At 38.8% G+C, this 14,328-nt stretch overlaps 1 protein-coding gene across 2 annotated transcripts in view; it reads left to right on the forward strand.

Moving 5' to 3' along the window:
• Window positions 1–14,328, forward strand: part of LOC117400667 (R-spondin-2-like) — a 73,501-nt gene that overhangs the window by 46,329 nt on the left and 12,844 nt on the right. For both annotated transcript variants that reach the window (XM_034000933.3, XM_034000934.3), the window contains exon 5: window positions 1,960–2,148. In XM_034000933.3, coding sequence (XP_033856824.1) covers window positions 1,960–2,148 — 189 coding nt within the window. The remainder of the gene's footprint in view (window positions 1–1,959; window positions 2,149–14,328) is intronic.

Below are 14,328 nucleotides of genomic sequence, written 5' to 3' on the forward strand. Positions count from 1 at the left end.
CAGAAAAACATAAAAAAGCCAGACTGGAATTTGCTAAAATGCATATTGACAAGCCACAATCCTTCTGGGAGAATGTTCTTTGGACAGATGAGTCAAAACTGGAGCTTTTTGGCAAGTCACATCAGCTCTATGTTCACAGATGAAAAAATGAAGCTTTCAAAGAAAAGAACACCATACCTACAGTGAAACATGGAGGAGACTCGGTTATGTTTTGGGGCTGCTTTGCTGCGCCTGGCACAGGGTGCCTTGAATCTGTGCAGGGCACAATGAAATCTCAAGACTATCAAGGCATTCTGGAGCGAAACGTATTGCCCAGTGTCAGAAAGCTCTGTCTCAGTCGCAGGTCATGGGTCCTCCAACAGGATAATGACCCAAACACACAGCTAAAAGCACCCAAGAATGGATAAGAACAAAACATTGGACTATTCTGAAGTGGCCTTCTATGAGTCCTGATCTGAATCCTATCGAACATCTATGGAAAGAGCTGAAACTTGCAGTCTGGATAAGGCACCCATCAAACCTGAGACAGCTGGAACAGTTTGCTCAGGAAGAGTGGGCCAAACTACCTGTTAACAGGTGCAGAAGTCTCATTGAGAGCTACAGAAAACGTTTGATTGCAGTGATTGCCTCTAAAGGTTGTGCAACAAAATATTAGGTTAGCGGTCCCATCATTTTTGTCCATGCCATTTTCATTTGTTTTATTATTTACAATATTATGTTGAATAAAAAATCAAATGCAAAGTCTGATTTCTATTAAATATGGAATAAACAATGGTGGATGCCAATTACTTTAGTCAGTTTCAAGTTATTTCAGAGGAAATTGTGCATTCTTCGTTTTTTGTGGAGGGGTACCAACAAATTTGAGCACGTCTGTATATGTCTACCCATGTATGGATTATTAACTTTAAAAAATTTAAAGAAAATGTAGAAAATATGACAATGTAGTTGTAAGCGTGGGTCTCTGGCCAGTGTAATAAAGACAATGTTTAAATAAATACATTTTTTTACAGAAAACAATGATGCACAGCAGCAAGTACACCTCAATAGTAATAACTGCTGTGAATATTCTTCTCAGGAAAGAGAAATTGGAAAGAAAACAACATAACAACATCCTGTTGGTTTATGTCAGTGATAAATCTGTGATCCATTAATAGTAACCGCATGGCTTCCAATACGGAATGCTTTATCTAGTTATTACCTAGATGTAGTTTCTTACCAAAAAGATAAAATAAGTAGCCTTTATTTAAAAATAAGTAAACAAATAAATACAATTTTGTGAGCAGTGTTCCCCAGAAAACAGACTGAAAACCGTACACTTTTTTATTTTAATGAAGTAGATTAACAAAGAAAAAGCATGCACTCCAAAAAGGTGAAAAGTACAAAATTAAATCAGTATGAGAAAAACATTACTCACACACTTACGAAACATTTACTTATTTTGTTTTGGGTTAAATAAAAACTATTTGTGGAGCACATTAAGTACGTCTGGTAGTGCTTCCTCCTTTGAATGAAATATTTCCTTGGCAGAGTTTGCAAATTCTGTATTCTCCTGATTTGGTAAAGAAATTCCACACAATGCTGCTTTGCTGGATGCCTGGATGACATGTTAAAACAACAACAACAACAACAGCGGAATATGATCAATAGATGTTGCAAAGAATCCCACAGCATGAAGCGCATTTAACATTAATAACTATTCAAACTGAGACGTTTATTATATTATTATTATTATTATTATTATTATTATTATTTTGCTGTTTCCAGCACTTAAAAAGTCAACACAAGTCTACAGATCTGAAGGGACTAAATGTATGTGCACTATATAGTATCTAAATATGTATCATGCACTTAAAACATTAATATATGTGATTTTTTTTTAAAAAGCTACTAGCAGAAGAGTTAAGCTTTTTCCTTAGCATTATGCCAAGATAGTTTACATACTATGTTGTGTTTCAACAGAGGGTTGTGAGGTTGGCCCATGGAGTGAATGGGGAACCTGCAGCAGGAGAAACAAAACGTGTGGCTATAAATGGGGTCTGGAGACCAGAACTCGCCACATTGTAAAAAAGCCACCCAAAGACACAATGCCTTGCCCCACTATTGCAGAGTCCAGAAGGTGCAGAATGGCCATGAGGCACTGTACAAAGGGTAAGATTCTTCTTCTTCTTCTTCTTCTAGGTTCCAATTTTTCAGACTTAAACTAGGCATTGTGTAGACAATTTTATCTGTAAGGTCTTCTGTTTTCAGTATATTCTGACCTAACTATTCTGGAAGCTGCTTCTGGAGCTAACCCTAATATTTTGGTCTTCTTGACTTTTTTATACTGTAGTTTTACCTCAGCATCAGAGTCATATTTTTGTCAAATGCACACCATTTAAACTGATGCTGACCCTTATGTTTACAGTTAATGCAGTTACAGATGTTATAAAACCAGAGCTTGGCAAAGTTGGGCACTGTAACTAAATACATTTCCAGACATTATTTAATGGCAGCTTGACTGTTGAATGCGAAACTGCTGTTGCTATGATTCTAAATGGAGAACACATTATTGAACAAGTCTACTTGTAGAGCAATTTGTCTTTGGTCCCACTATTAACTATCCATATGTTTTTATAAAGCTGATTTCTATAATACTTTGTAAGAGTCGTTGTAAAACAAATGGAGCAACATTGAGAGTTGTGATCTTTAAAGTGGCTTAGGTTTTTAGCTTTTTTTAATCTAAAAAGCCATGCGCTTGGGAGAACATTGTTTATGTTGTTCATGGTGTTGGAGTCTCTAAATTGAACATTAGTCTCTAGGCCATACGGTGACACTTTTTTGGTAGTGGTGCAGTCTGTCTATTAGAGTGTCTGGTATGTAATACAATTGACTGTAAAGAAGGTGTCCACTGTGTATTGATGGAAAAGGAATTTCAAATAACCTACACTGAATCAAGACTTATTTTGCTAAACAAATACTTGTATAAATCCAGGAAATGACAAAGAATTTATGAAAGAATGCATTAGGAATGCAAAAACTTGATTAAAATTTGGTTCAGAAGCTTACTCTGGAATGTTTTACAATATGCAATACATTATACAAATTATTTGGCAAATACAGATACATAAGCTGGATTTTTTTTTTTCTTTTCCTTAAAACCCTAAAAGTGATTTTTCTTATTTTAATTTACAGTTTCAGGGCAATGTGGCATGGTTATGAAATACATCTTAACTAATGAATTATTGTTTTTTATACACTTTGTGTCATTATCTGTTTTAGTTATCACATCTTGGCGACTTTTTAAAATTCAGATTTTTAAAACACCTCTGAGGCTTCTATAGATCTCTAAAAATGATGTTTAAACTCTGAGCATGTCAAGTACACCAGAATGTAACCATCATCCTTCCTCCCTGCAACTGTGTGCTCCTGGTGGGCTTAGTATAGAAATACCACAAAATGCTGTATTTGGTATTACTTGCTCTTAGACACAACATTACGCTAATTAAGTATTCATGCTGCAACACTAATATAATCGTTTTTACTAACAATTAACTTAGGATGCAAGTAGTGGCAATCATGTTTTGTCTTAAATGTTTCAGTCATTCACAACATTTTTATTGCTAATTATGATTGAACTGGTACAAAAATACAAAGATACACAGTATGTAGATAAAGTCCATGAGATTCTGATTTGTGTATGGTGTCATAAACTAGGAACTGTAATTGAACTGTATTGAACTTCTCAGTTGTTATTAAGACATCTTAGATAGAAAGAAAATAAACAACTCAACTACTTTGTCGGTAGAACTCATTAAGAATCACTGGAAGCAATAATCGGAACTCAGTATATTAAGAATGTCTTAAATTCAGACTGTATATTAGGGACATTTGCATTTAACACCTTTTATGATAGAAGCTTTAACTATCTTTGTAGATATTAAGGACAGAAGCAGCTGCACACACTACAGATACAATATTTTAAATAATATATTTTCCCCCATATGTAACCAGCGATATTACACAAATGCCCTCTCACAAATTCCACTACTGTCATCTTCCCCAGTTACAACAAATCCTTGATAGAGATTCGGAATCTGATGCCAACATAAGAGTCAACCATGTTTACTATATACAGAGCACGTGCATGCAACACAGCAAACACAGGGATGCAGTTTCATAACCATCTCTACACAGCTGATGTGAGATACTCACCAATTACATATTACAGGGAAAAAACAGAATTGGAAAGGGAGGTTCGTCAGACCCTCTTGATCCCCTATAGTTACGCCTGTGCATGTTTTGTGGGCTGTATTTTTAGTGAGAATTAGTGACATCTGACTGATTTTGTAATGATGGGTCACATACTATATATTTGGTGTCACTACAATCACTGAAGCAGAACCACTGTTTGTCTGTAAGAATACAAGTGGTTGTTTTAACATTAGAACTTGTAAGCCACAACAAAAGCTATATTTCACAGCTATTCAGAATTGACATAAAAAGCATTGCTGTGGTGAAACCTTTGTTGCTGGAGCTGACCTAACATTAGCAAGGGAGGAACCAGATGGTGAATCACTGTTCCACTTTCATGGGCTTGGTTACACTTATAGAGGTCCAGGTGTCACTCTAATCATCAGATAACATGTAGAGCTTCTTTTTTTAAATTTTCACGATGTCCTATTTATGCTTTCTCTGTAATTGGGTAGTCTGCCATGCAACAGAGACACAGAGGTTCATTGAACTGTTTCTTCTTAGGTTCTCAGGGACACCTGTGGTGCGTTGCAAATCCTGAAGTGGCTACAACAGCTGCTAGTTTCATAGATACAGATAACTTTTCTGGATACTTCAAAAGCAGATGATGTTTTCAGTGTATGGCAGTTATCAGTATATGTTGTTGTCTTTTTTATTATTATGTTATGACAATTAATGTGAATTTATTTGAACGGCTATTTATCCTTTATGGTATTGACTTTGCAGTATCAACAAAAAGTATGACTGGAGTACCCACGAGGTGACTATTGAATCTTACAACAATACCAAACTTAATATAAAGCATAGCAAAATATCAGAATTTCTGCACCAACGATTGTATAGCCAACCACCTTGATAACACATATCCTATAACATGGCCAGAAAGAGATATTAATGTCAAGTACAGCAGGTGTCTCCAATAAAGCTTTGAATCATGTACAGCTGTGGCCAAAAGTTTTCCATCACCTAGAATTTTAGGATTGAGACATAATAAAAAAAAATCATATAATCAAAGAGACTACAAAATAACACTGTGTAACAATTTTTTTTTGGTTCCTGGGTAGTAAGTGTTATTTCCTAATTGCTTATGCCTCAAAAGTATAGAAAATGACTATTATTCCCCACAAACTTTGCTTTTGTGACCAGGACAGTGATATTTTTAAATTTACCTATTTTCCAGAACATTCCAGATAGATTCAGTGCTGAGTAAACTTGGAGTAACTTCTAGAACTTTCCAGTAATATAAATAGTAGTATAAATACAGGGGCCTTAAGCCCACCAGTTCAGTTTAGTTCCAGCTGCCTAAGTGGATACATATCTGCATTTTTCTGAGATGGCATCAAGAGGCTGCAAGCATCCAGCAGACGCATTTTGAGACTTCAAAATGGTGGCATTCCTGATGGGTCTCCAAGGCGGTTTTACCAAGTTTCCCTGCTATCTTTGCCTTTGGGACAGCAGGGACACCAAGGCGCACTACCACAGGCGGGACTGGCCACAGCGGACCGAGTTCTCTGTGGGGAGGAACAACGTCAAGTGGGAGCCACTGCTGGACCACCGGAAGGTGCTGATGCCACCACTGCACATCAAATTGGGCCTTATGAAACAATTTGTCAGAGCTCTAGGTAAGGAGTCGGCAGCCTTCAAGTACCTTCAAGACTTCTTCCCTAAGCTGTCTGAGGCAAAGGTCAAAGCCGATGTCTTCGTCAGTCCACAGATAAAGAAGATCCTGGAGTGCAATGAATTCCCCAAGAAGCTCACTAGTAAGGAGAAAGCGGCTTGGAACAGCTTTGTCGCAGTGGTTCGGGGCTTCCTGGGCAATCACAAGGCCGAAAACTATGTGGAGCTGGTTGAGACTCTGGTGAAGAACTACGGTACAATGGGCTGTAGGATGTCCCTCAAAGTCCATATCCTTGATGCTCATCTTGATAAATTCAAGGAGAACATGGGAGCGTACTCGGAAGAGCAAGGCGAGCGCTTCCACCAGGATATACTGGACTTTGAACGCCGCTACCAAGGACAGTATAACGAGAACATGATGGGAGACTACATTTGGGGGCTGATTCGTGAAAGTGATTTACAGTATAATCGTAAATCTTGAAAAACTACTCACTTCTAAATCTTTTGTAGTCATTTTTGTATTACTTTAGTATAAATACATGTTAATTTGGATTCATATGTTGTTTTTTTCTGACTTTATGTGAACGAAAAGACACAAATTCGCCCATTTTCTCACTGGAAATAGGTAAATTTCAAAATATCACTGTCCTGGTCACAAAAGCAAAGTTTGTGTGGAATAATAGCCATTTTCTATACTTTTGAGGCATAAGCAATTAGGAAATAACACTTACTAACCAGGAACAAAAATTGTGTTACATAGTGTAATGCATTAATGAGTGAAGGTACAGTTGACAGTGATACATACTTCTCCCCACAGAGGAAGGTGGTTGCAGCCTCAAAATGCTCTAGTAGCTGTTTAATTTCTTCAAGTACAGACCACTGGCATGACTGCAGGTCCAGGTAATGCTGACGTTTTGCAGTCATCGATGAATCAGAAAGGACAGCAGTCACTGGCCATCTTTGCTCTAGCAGTCGTGTGACCATGTGTAGTGTGCTGTTCCATCGCGTGGAAACATCTTGTTTTAGGTAATGTTGTGGCACACTCATCTGCTGCTGCTTGTTTTTCAGAGCACTGGATGCCGCCTCACTTCTGTGAAAATGTTCCACCAAACATCTTGCTGCTCCCACAGTGTGGTCAATAGTTGTAACTTTCAGAGCATTGTTCACTACTAATTGGATTGTGTGCCCTGCACAGCTAATGTTTGCCCAGCTGAACTTGTCCTTCAGTTTTCTGGCAGCAGCTACCATGTTGGCACCATTGTCATAAACTAATGCAGAAATACAAGATGCTTCTAATTCAAATTTGTTAAGCACTTCTTCAATCCAGGTCACAATGTTTTCACCTGTGTGTCTTTCTGCAAGAGGGTTTGTGGCAAGATTTATGGTTTTGAATTGCCAGTCTTTAGTGATGAAATGGGCTGTTACTGACATGTATGCCTCAATTGCTAGGCTGGTCCAGATGTCAGAGGTTAAGGCAGTTTTCAGCTTCGCTTTAATGTTTTCCATAGTGCCAATGTACTTCTTCTCAATCATTTGGGTAAAAAATGTTCTTGAACGCAGCTGGTATCCAGGCTCCAAAAGCTCATGAAATGTTTAGAATCCTTCACCCTCCACTATAGATATTGGACAATGGTCTTTCATGATCATATTCACAATGCTGTTATTCACTGCTTTAGCACGTTCAACACTGCAAGAAGGCTTACAGGAAATAAAGGCATCAAGTCTCCTCTGTTTTGCTTTTGTAGAAGAGCTGCAATATAAACAAAAGGAGAAACATAGTTTATAAAATACCAAAATCTTTTTACTTAATGTTTTACACGTTATGTTATTTATTTCTTAGCAGACACCCTTATCCAGGGCGACTTACAGTCGTGAACAAAAATACATTTCAAGAATCACAGTACAAGTAATAATACAATTAAGAGCAAGATAAAAATACAATGACTTTGGTTCTAGCAAGTACAAGTATATGACAAAATACGATTCAATAACGGAGCAGATAACAGTGTCAGTGATAGTTACATCAGGATATAATTAAATACAAAATACTACAGATTAAATAACACTTGACAGATTACAGTACTCTAAAGTACACGATTAAATGCAGTAAAATAGGGGGCAGCTAAGAGCAAGTAAAGCGCATTTAAGGAAGAGTGATAAGTGTCCAGGGGGGAAAAAGAGGAGTTCTACAGGTGCTGTCTGAAGAGGTGAGTCTTGAGGAGGCGCCGGAAGGTGGTCAGGGACTGGGCAGTCCTGACATCTGTAGGAAGGTCATTCCACCACTGAGGGGCGAGGGTGGAGAAGGAGCGGGCTCTGGAGGCAGGGGAGCGTAGAGGAGGTAGAGCCAGTCTTCTAGTGCAGGCGGAGTGGAGAGGTCGAGTGGGGGTGTAGGGAGAGATGAGGGTCTGGAGGTAGCTGGGTGCAGTCTGGTCAAGGCATCTGTAGGCTAGTTCAAGAGTCTTGAACTGGATGCGAGCATTGATCGGGAGCCAGTGGAGTGAGCGGAGCAGTGGAGTTGCATGGGAGAAGCGAGGCAGAGAGAACACCAGGCGAGCAGCGGAGTTCTGGATGAGCTGGATCGGACGGGTGGCGGACGCAGGGAGGCCAGCCAGAGGGAGTTGCAGTAGTCTAGGTGGGAGAGTACCAGGGCCTGGACCAGGAGCTGGGTGACGTAGTTAGTGAGGAAGGGTCGGATTCTTCGTATGTTGCTCAGGAAGAATCGGCAAGTGCATGCCAGAGTGGAAATGTGCTGGGAATAAGAGGCAGGGGTCCAGGGTGACTCCGAGATTCTTAGCTGAGGAGGAGGGAGAGAGTGTGGTAGATTCCAGAGGAACAGAGATAGAGAGATCAGAGGAGGAGGGAAAGAAGAGGAGGTCAGATTTAGAGAGGTTGAGTTTGAGGTGATGCAAGTGCATCCAGGAGGAGATAGCAGACAGACAGGTAGAGATACGGGAGGGGATGGTGGAGTCAGAGGTGGGGAAGGAGAGGAAAATCTGAGCATCATCAGCATAGAAATGGTATGAGAAACCATAGGATGCGATGAGGGGGCCCAGAGAACAGGAGAGGACCCAAGACTGACCCTTGGGGGACTCCTGTTGAGAGAGGGCGAGGTGTGGAGGTTGCTCCACGCAAGGTTACCTGGTAAGTGCGGTTGGAAAGGAAGGAGGAGAACCAGGCCAGAGCAGTGCCAGAGATTCCCAGGTCAGCGAGAGAGGATAGTAGAATAGAGTGATCGACAGTATCAGAGGCAGCAGAGAGGTCGAGGAGAATTAGGACAGAGGAGAGAGAGGCAGCTCGGGCAGAGTTTCGTGAGTTGGTGACAGACAGGAGGGCGGTTTCAGTGGAGTGAGCAGAGCAGAAGCCAGATTGGAGAGGGTTGAGCAGAGAGTGGTTAGACAGGAAAGCAGAGAGCTGGCGATGTACTGCCCGCTCGAGGGTTTTGGAGAGGAAGGGTAGGAGGGAGACAGGACGGTAGCTCTGGAGGGAGGTGGGGTCGAGGGTAGGTTTTTTGAGGGGAGTGATAGAGGCTTGTTTGAAGGCAGAGGGAAAGAGACCAGAAAGGAAAGCAGTGTTGAGAAGGGAGGAGATGAAGGGAAGTAGAGCAGGAGCAGCAGCTTGAAAGAGGCGAGTCAAGAAGCGTTTTGAGATGGACGCACAGGATAATTATATAAACATTTCAAAGTAACGAGGCATAACACAAGTGGGGAGCCTGATAAGTAAGAAATTTATTTTATATTTTCATAATATTAGGCCTTTAACTGACACAATGTTAGCTGAACTGACACAACTTAATGTATTAATTACATAATTGGCCTTCCTTTCATCTGGTCATTTAAAAAAAAATAATAATAATAAATGAACATAAATCACAAATTAAAATGTTTTATTTTCATAAGAAAGTATTACTTACGTTTCAACTTCTGTTTCATTTATTAATGCGAAGGGGTGCTTTCTTTTTAAGTGCTCAAGCAGAACGGTTGTGCTGTTATGATAAATCATTGACTGTTTGCATAAAGAGCAAGTCATCGTGCCAGTGTTTCCTTCTGGAGAAAGAAGAAAATCCCATGCCTTTGACTTTTTTTGCTTCACTGCTTTTGGACGAAACTGCCCTGGTCCACTGGAACAGCTGGATGTAGACCTGGAGTCTGAGTCTTTGTTTTTTGGCGTTCGAGGACGAAGACCTCATGTCCGCCATTTCAGTATTTTCGCCACTTCTGTGTGGACGTGGCGCTGGCAAAATGTTGTTACTGCTGATGATGGAGCGGGAGGCAGACTTACTTTGTTTACAAACTGAATGCAGGCGGCACACACGGCAAGAAATGTTGTTATGCATGTTTGAAGGGAGAGGGAGTGTAGGGAGAAAAAATAACCTGATGGAGGAGGAAGAGTTTTTGATCCTAGTGTAAAAAAACTGGAGAAAGCGGGCACATGAAAAAACAAAAAAAGAAAAAGACGTGGGGAGTCTAGCCCGTGTTGATAAATTTATGGTAAACATTTGCCTAAAATAAATAAACGAACGCTAACCCTACTGTCTCTGCGTTCACAATATTTATATATTTTTCTAGAATAGCCTGGACTCGAACGGGCGACCTCTAGGCTATAGGGTGCATCCTGCACTCCACGCGGATCCATTATTCATTTTGAGGTATAACTAGAAGTTAAATTTGAAAGACTACAGTAGCATTTCATTGTTTTTTTAATCTTGTATATTTTAATGTAATAACAGTTTATAAAGAGGTTATTGTATGCAAGTTGATATTTTTACTATGTCCTATAGTAAGGAAAATCACACACATTATTAATCCATAACAGGAAATAAAGGTAGTCGGTTTGACAAAACTGGAGAAAGAAAAACATTCATTTAAAAACAAGTATAGATGTTTCCGGCCCTCAGGCCTAAATATCAGAGCTAGACTTCAAAAAGTAATGAAAAGCTCCCTAGAGGGCCTATCAACATATTTTACACCAAGCATTGGGTTAGTATTGGAGGTCAGTTTGTATTGTATAAGATTTCAACATAGGTATTTTCATGTTGGGTTTAGACAAAATGCACACAGACACTCCTGCATTTCCATTTTTACACTGTGAAACATTTCCATGCTTGATATTCCTTTATGATACCATGAATACTAAAGATGTTTGCCAGGCTTGGACTCCAAAACCACCTGAGCTTAGTATGGAATATATTGCTGCACACCTGAGTGACTCCTGCTTGCGAAGGTTCAGACCCAAGACCATAGCAAACCAAAGGAAATTAGCATCAAGCCTGACCCAGAGTGACTTTCATTTAAATGAGAAGCAGTGATGCCCAACAGGCTTTTTTTTTCTAAAGCATAGCCAACCTGCCCTCTCCTGATAAATATGCCTCAACGGTTCTGTCTGGAAACTATTAGAAACGGATCCAATTTGAACAGTTTTCATAAACACAAGACGCGACTCCTTTTTGAAAAAGTGAAAATATGTCTAATAACTACCTCCTAAGGAAATAATAAATACTGTTGATTGATTAGCTACTTCCAGAAAATGGTTTATTTAAAAAAGAAAAATTTGAAATAGGAACTTGCGTTGTAATTTCCATTTCTGGTTTTCTTCATCAACTTCTTTTGCGTTAACATTGTTTTTCATTTAGATGTTGGCAGCTTAGAGTCTATTATGAATATTTAACTTATGGCTTCCGTCTGATCACATCTAACAAGCTTAGCTCACATTTGGACTTAAAAAAGAAATCTTTATTTCTCTGTGCTAGAATAGCACGGAAGAGCCAATACTAAAACACAGCAACATATTTTAGTAACAAATTAATCTATCTGTTATAATGTTCTCATCGACTGATAGGACAGCTGATCTGTATTTCAAAACACCAGAAATGCAGTTCTGTGAAGAAAGCCCAGTGTTTCACTGCAATACTTTTCTTCTCACACATCTGGGCAAGTTGAACGACACTTGTAATCCATATGGAAAGTGAGTATGATTAATTACAGATCATCTGGGCAATAATATTAAAGACTGGGTAGAATGTTCAGCTAGAAACTTAAAGAACATTTGCTTCTGACGATGAACCAAACTAACTGGCTAATTCTTCATCAGAACGATTATCCATGACCTGGATTCTGACTGTTGTGACTGAGTTGCCAATATATTATTCTTCACTTAATTAGCTAAATGTATGTGGGGTGAAATGTCTTAATGTCCTCTTAAAAGAGCAAGCTGGCTTGTGACAAGTGGTGGTTCAAATAAGATTAAGACTGTGCAAGTTCCCACCAGTCTTTGAGTTCAAGTTATTTCAATATACAGACGTTTATGCAAGTGAAACGATCAGTTGCATTGCACTCTACCCTTTTAGTGTGTGTGTTTCCAGACATGTAATGTAAGACGACACCTACAATTATATTGTCTAATGATCTTAACATCCAAAATCTATGCACAAACAGGAGTCTGCAGAGCTCCTTAAAGTGCCAGGACAGTTAACAAACAAGATGAACTCCCTTGTTATTTAAAGTTAATTTCCTTCCAATAGCAGTCTTTGTTTATCTAATCACTAACTTGTAGATTTTAAACAGTTTTATTTCTCTCCAAATGCATGTTATATATGGGTTTAATAAGCTGTAGAATTCTAGCAGGCTGCTCTCATTTGTGAAACCTAAAACTGGTCATTTTTGAGAAATGAATGTGCGGTCACACATTATGGTCTAACAGCTGGACATAGGGATATCTAATTGCAAAGCAGTAGCAGCAGGGAACTCATCTTAGCGGATGGTAAGCTTTAATTGTTGAAAGTTTAAAAAACAAATATCTTAATCCTTTAATTACAAGGCCTGCACATTTGAAGTGTGCTGTAGCTGTAGTACATGTGGTATTCCAGCCTTGTCCTCCATTTGATAGAAGTACCCTGCCTTGGGGAGTAACAGGATGCTTTCCTAATAACACTTATCGTTGCAATGCAGTGGTGGTACTCTGTATTGAGCAACCACGTTAAAAAACAAAAGAAAATAGTGCATTTTATTTTGAATAAATAATGAATGAGGAAATAACTATTAATATAGAGACTTATAATAGGAAATTAGATTGTATCCTGTGGAACCGTAATATGTGATATATATATATATATATATATATATATATATATATATATATATATATATATATATATTACAGAATAATAAACCAGAGTTGCAGTTTTTTTCACTTGGAAACTGTTCAGTTCAAATTTACAATTTTATGTTATTCTCTGTTCAGCGTTTTGGAGATTTATTGGAATTTAGGTTTAACACAGATATAGGATAGGATTTTGAAAGTCTGTAAATTAAAAAGAAGCAACTGAAAAGGTTCTGGAAATAAATTGTAGATTCACAACATTAAAAACATACTAAGTCCCATTCCATGATTGATTTTACTATTCTAAATATCATTAATAGCTCCCTTTCATCTGGCATCGTTCCTGACTCATTTAAGTTTGCTGTTGTATAACCACAGCTTAACAGAAACTACTTTCGATCCACTACTTAGGCCTATTTCTAATCTTCTCTTTTTATCAAATGTATTAGAGAGAGGGGTGGCAAATCTGCTATACTCATTCCTTGCAGTGCATAATATATATGAGAAATTTCAGCCAGACTTCCGTCCTGGTCACAGTACTGAAACGGCCCTTATCAAAGTGGTAAACAATGTGCTATTATCTTCTGATTCAGGCCTTGCCTCTGTCCTCATCCTTCTAGATCTAAGCACAGCATTCAACACCATCGACAATCACATTTTAATTGACAGCCTTGAGAATCTTGTAGGACTCAGTTTGCCCCCTTTCTTGGTTTAAATCTTTCAAATAGATTACAATATGTTTAAATTGAGGAGCACTCCTCATCTTATCTAGAATTAAGTGTGGTGTCCCACAGGGCTCTGTTCTTGGCCCAATCTTGTTTTCTCTCTACATGCTTCCCCTGAGCGATGTTGTCTGTAGACACAGGGTAAACTTTCACTGCTATGCCGATGATACACGATTGTATCGATCTCTGAAACCATGTGATTTCACATCTGCAAAACTACCTGTCTCATTGATATTAAGAAATGGATGTCAACACATTTTCTACTGTTAAATTCTGATAAAACAGAGGTCCTAATTTTGGAGTCAAGAAGTCAAAGAGAGAGGGTAAATCAATGTACCTGTACAGTGGACAGCTACCCCATTGAGTCAAAGACAGAAATTAGGGTGTCATTTTTTACCCTGATCTTCATTTGAATCCCACATTAGGATTCACATTCCCACATTCCATCTAAGAAATATTGCTAAATTAAGATACTTTCTCTCAGCACAGCTAGAATAGACTACTGTAATGCCCTATTTTCTGGTATTCCAAATTGTGTTTTGTCCAGATTGCAGCTCGTGCAAAACGTTGCTGCCAGGATCCTAACAAAAACAAATTTGATCATATTACGCCGGTGTTGGAATCCCTACACTGGCTCCCAGTATGATACAGGATTGGTTTT

This window comes from Acipenser ruthenus, chromosome 4 (assembly GCF_902713425.1).
Source record: "Acipenser ruthenus chromosome 4, fAciRut3.2 maternal haplotype, whole genome shotgun sequence".
In the NCBI taxonomy this organism is placed as follows: domain Eukaryota; kingdom Metazoa; phylum Chordata; class Actinopteri; order Acipenseriformes; family Acipenseridae; genus Acipenser; species Acipenser ruthenus.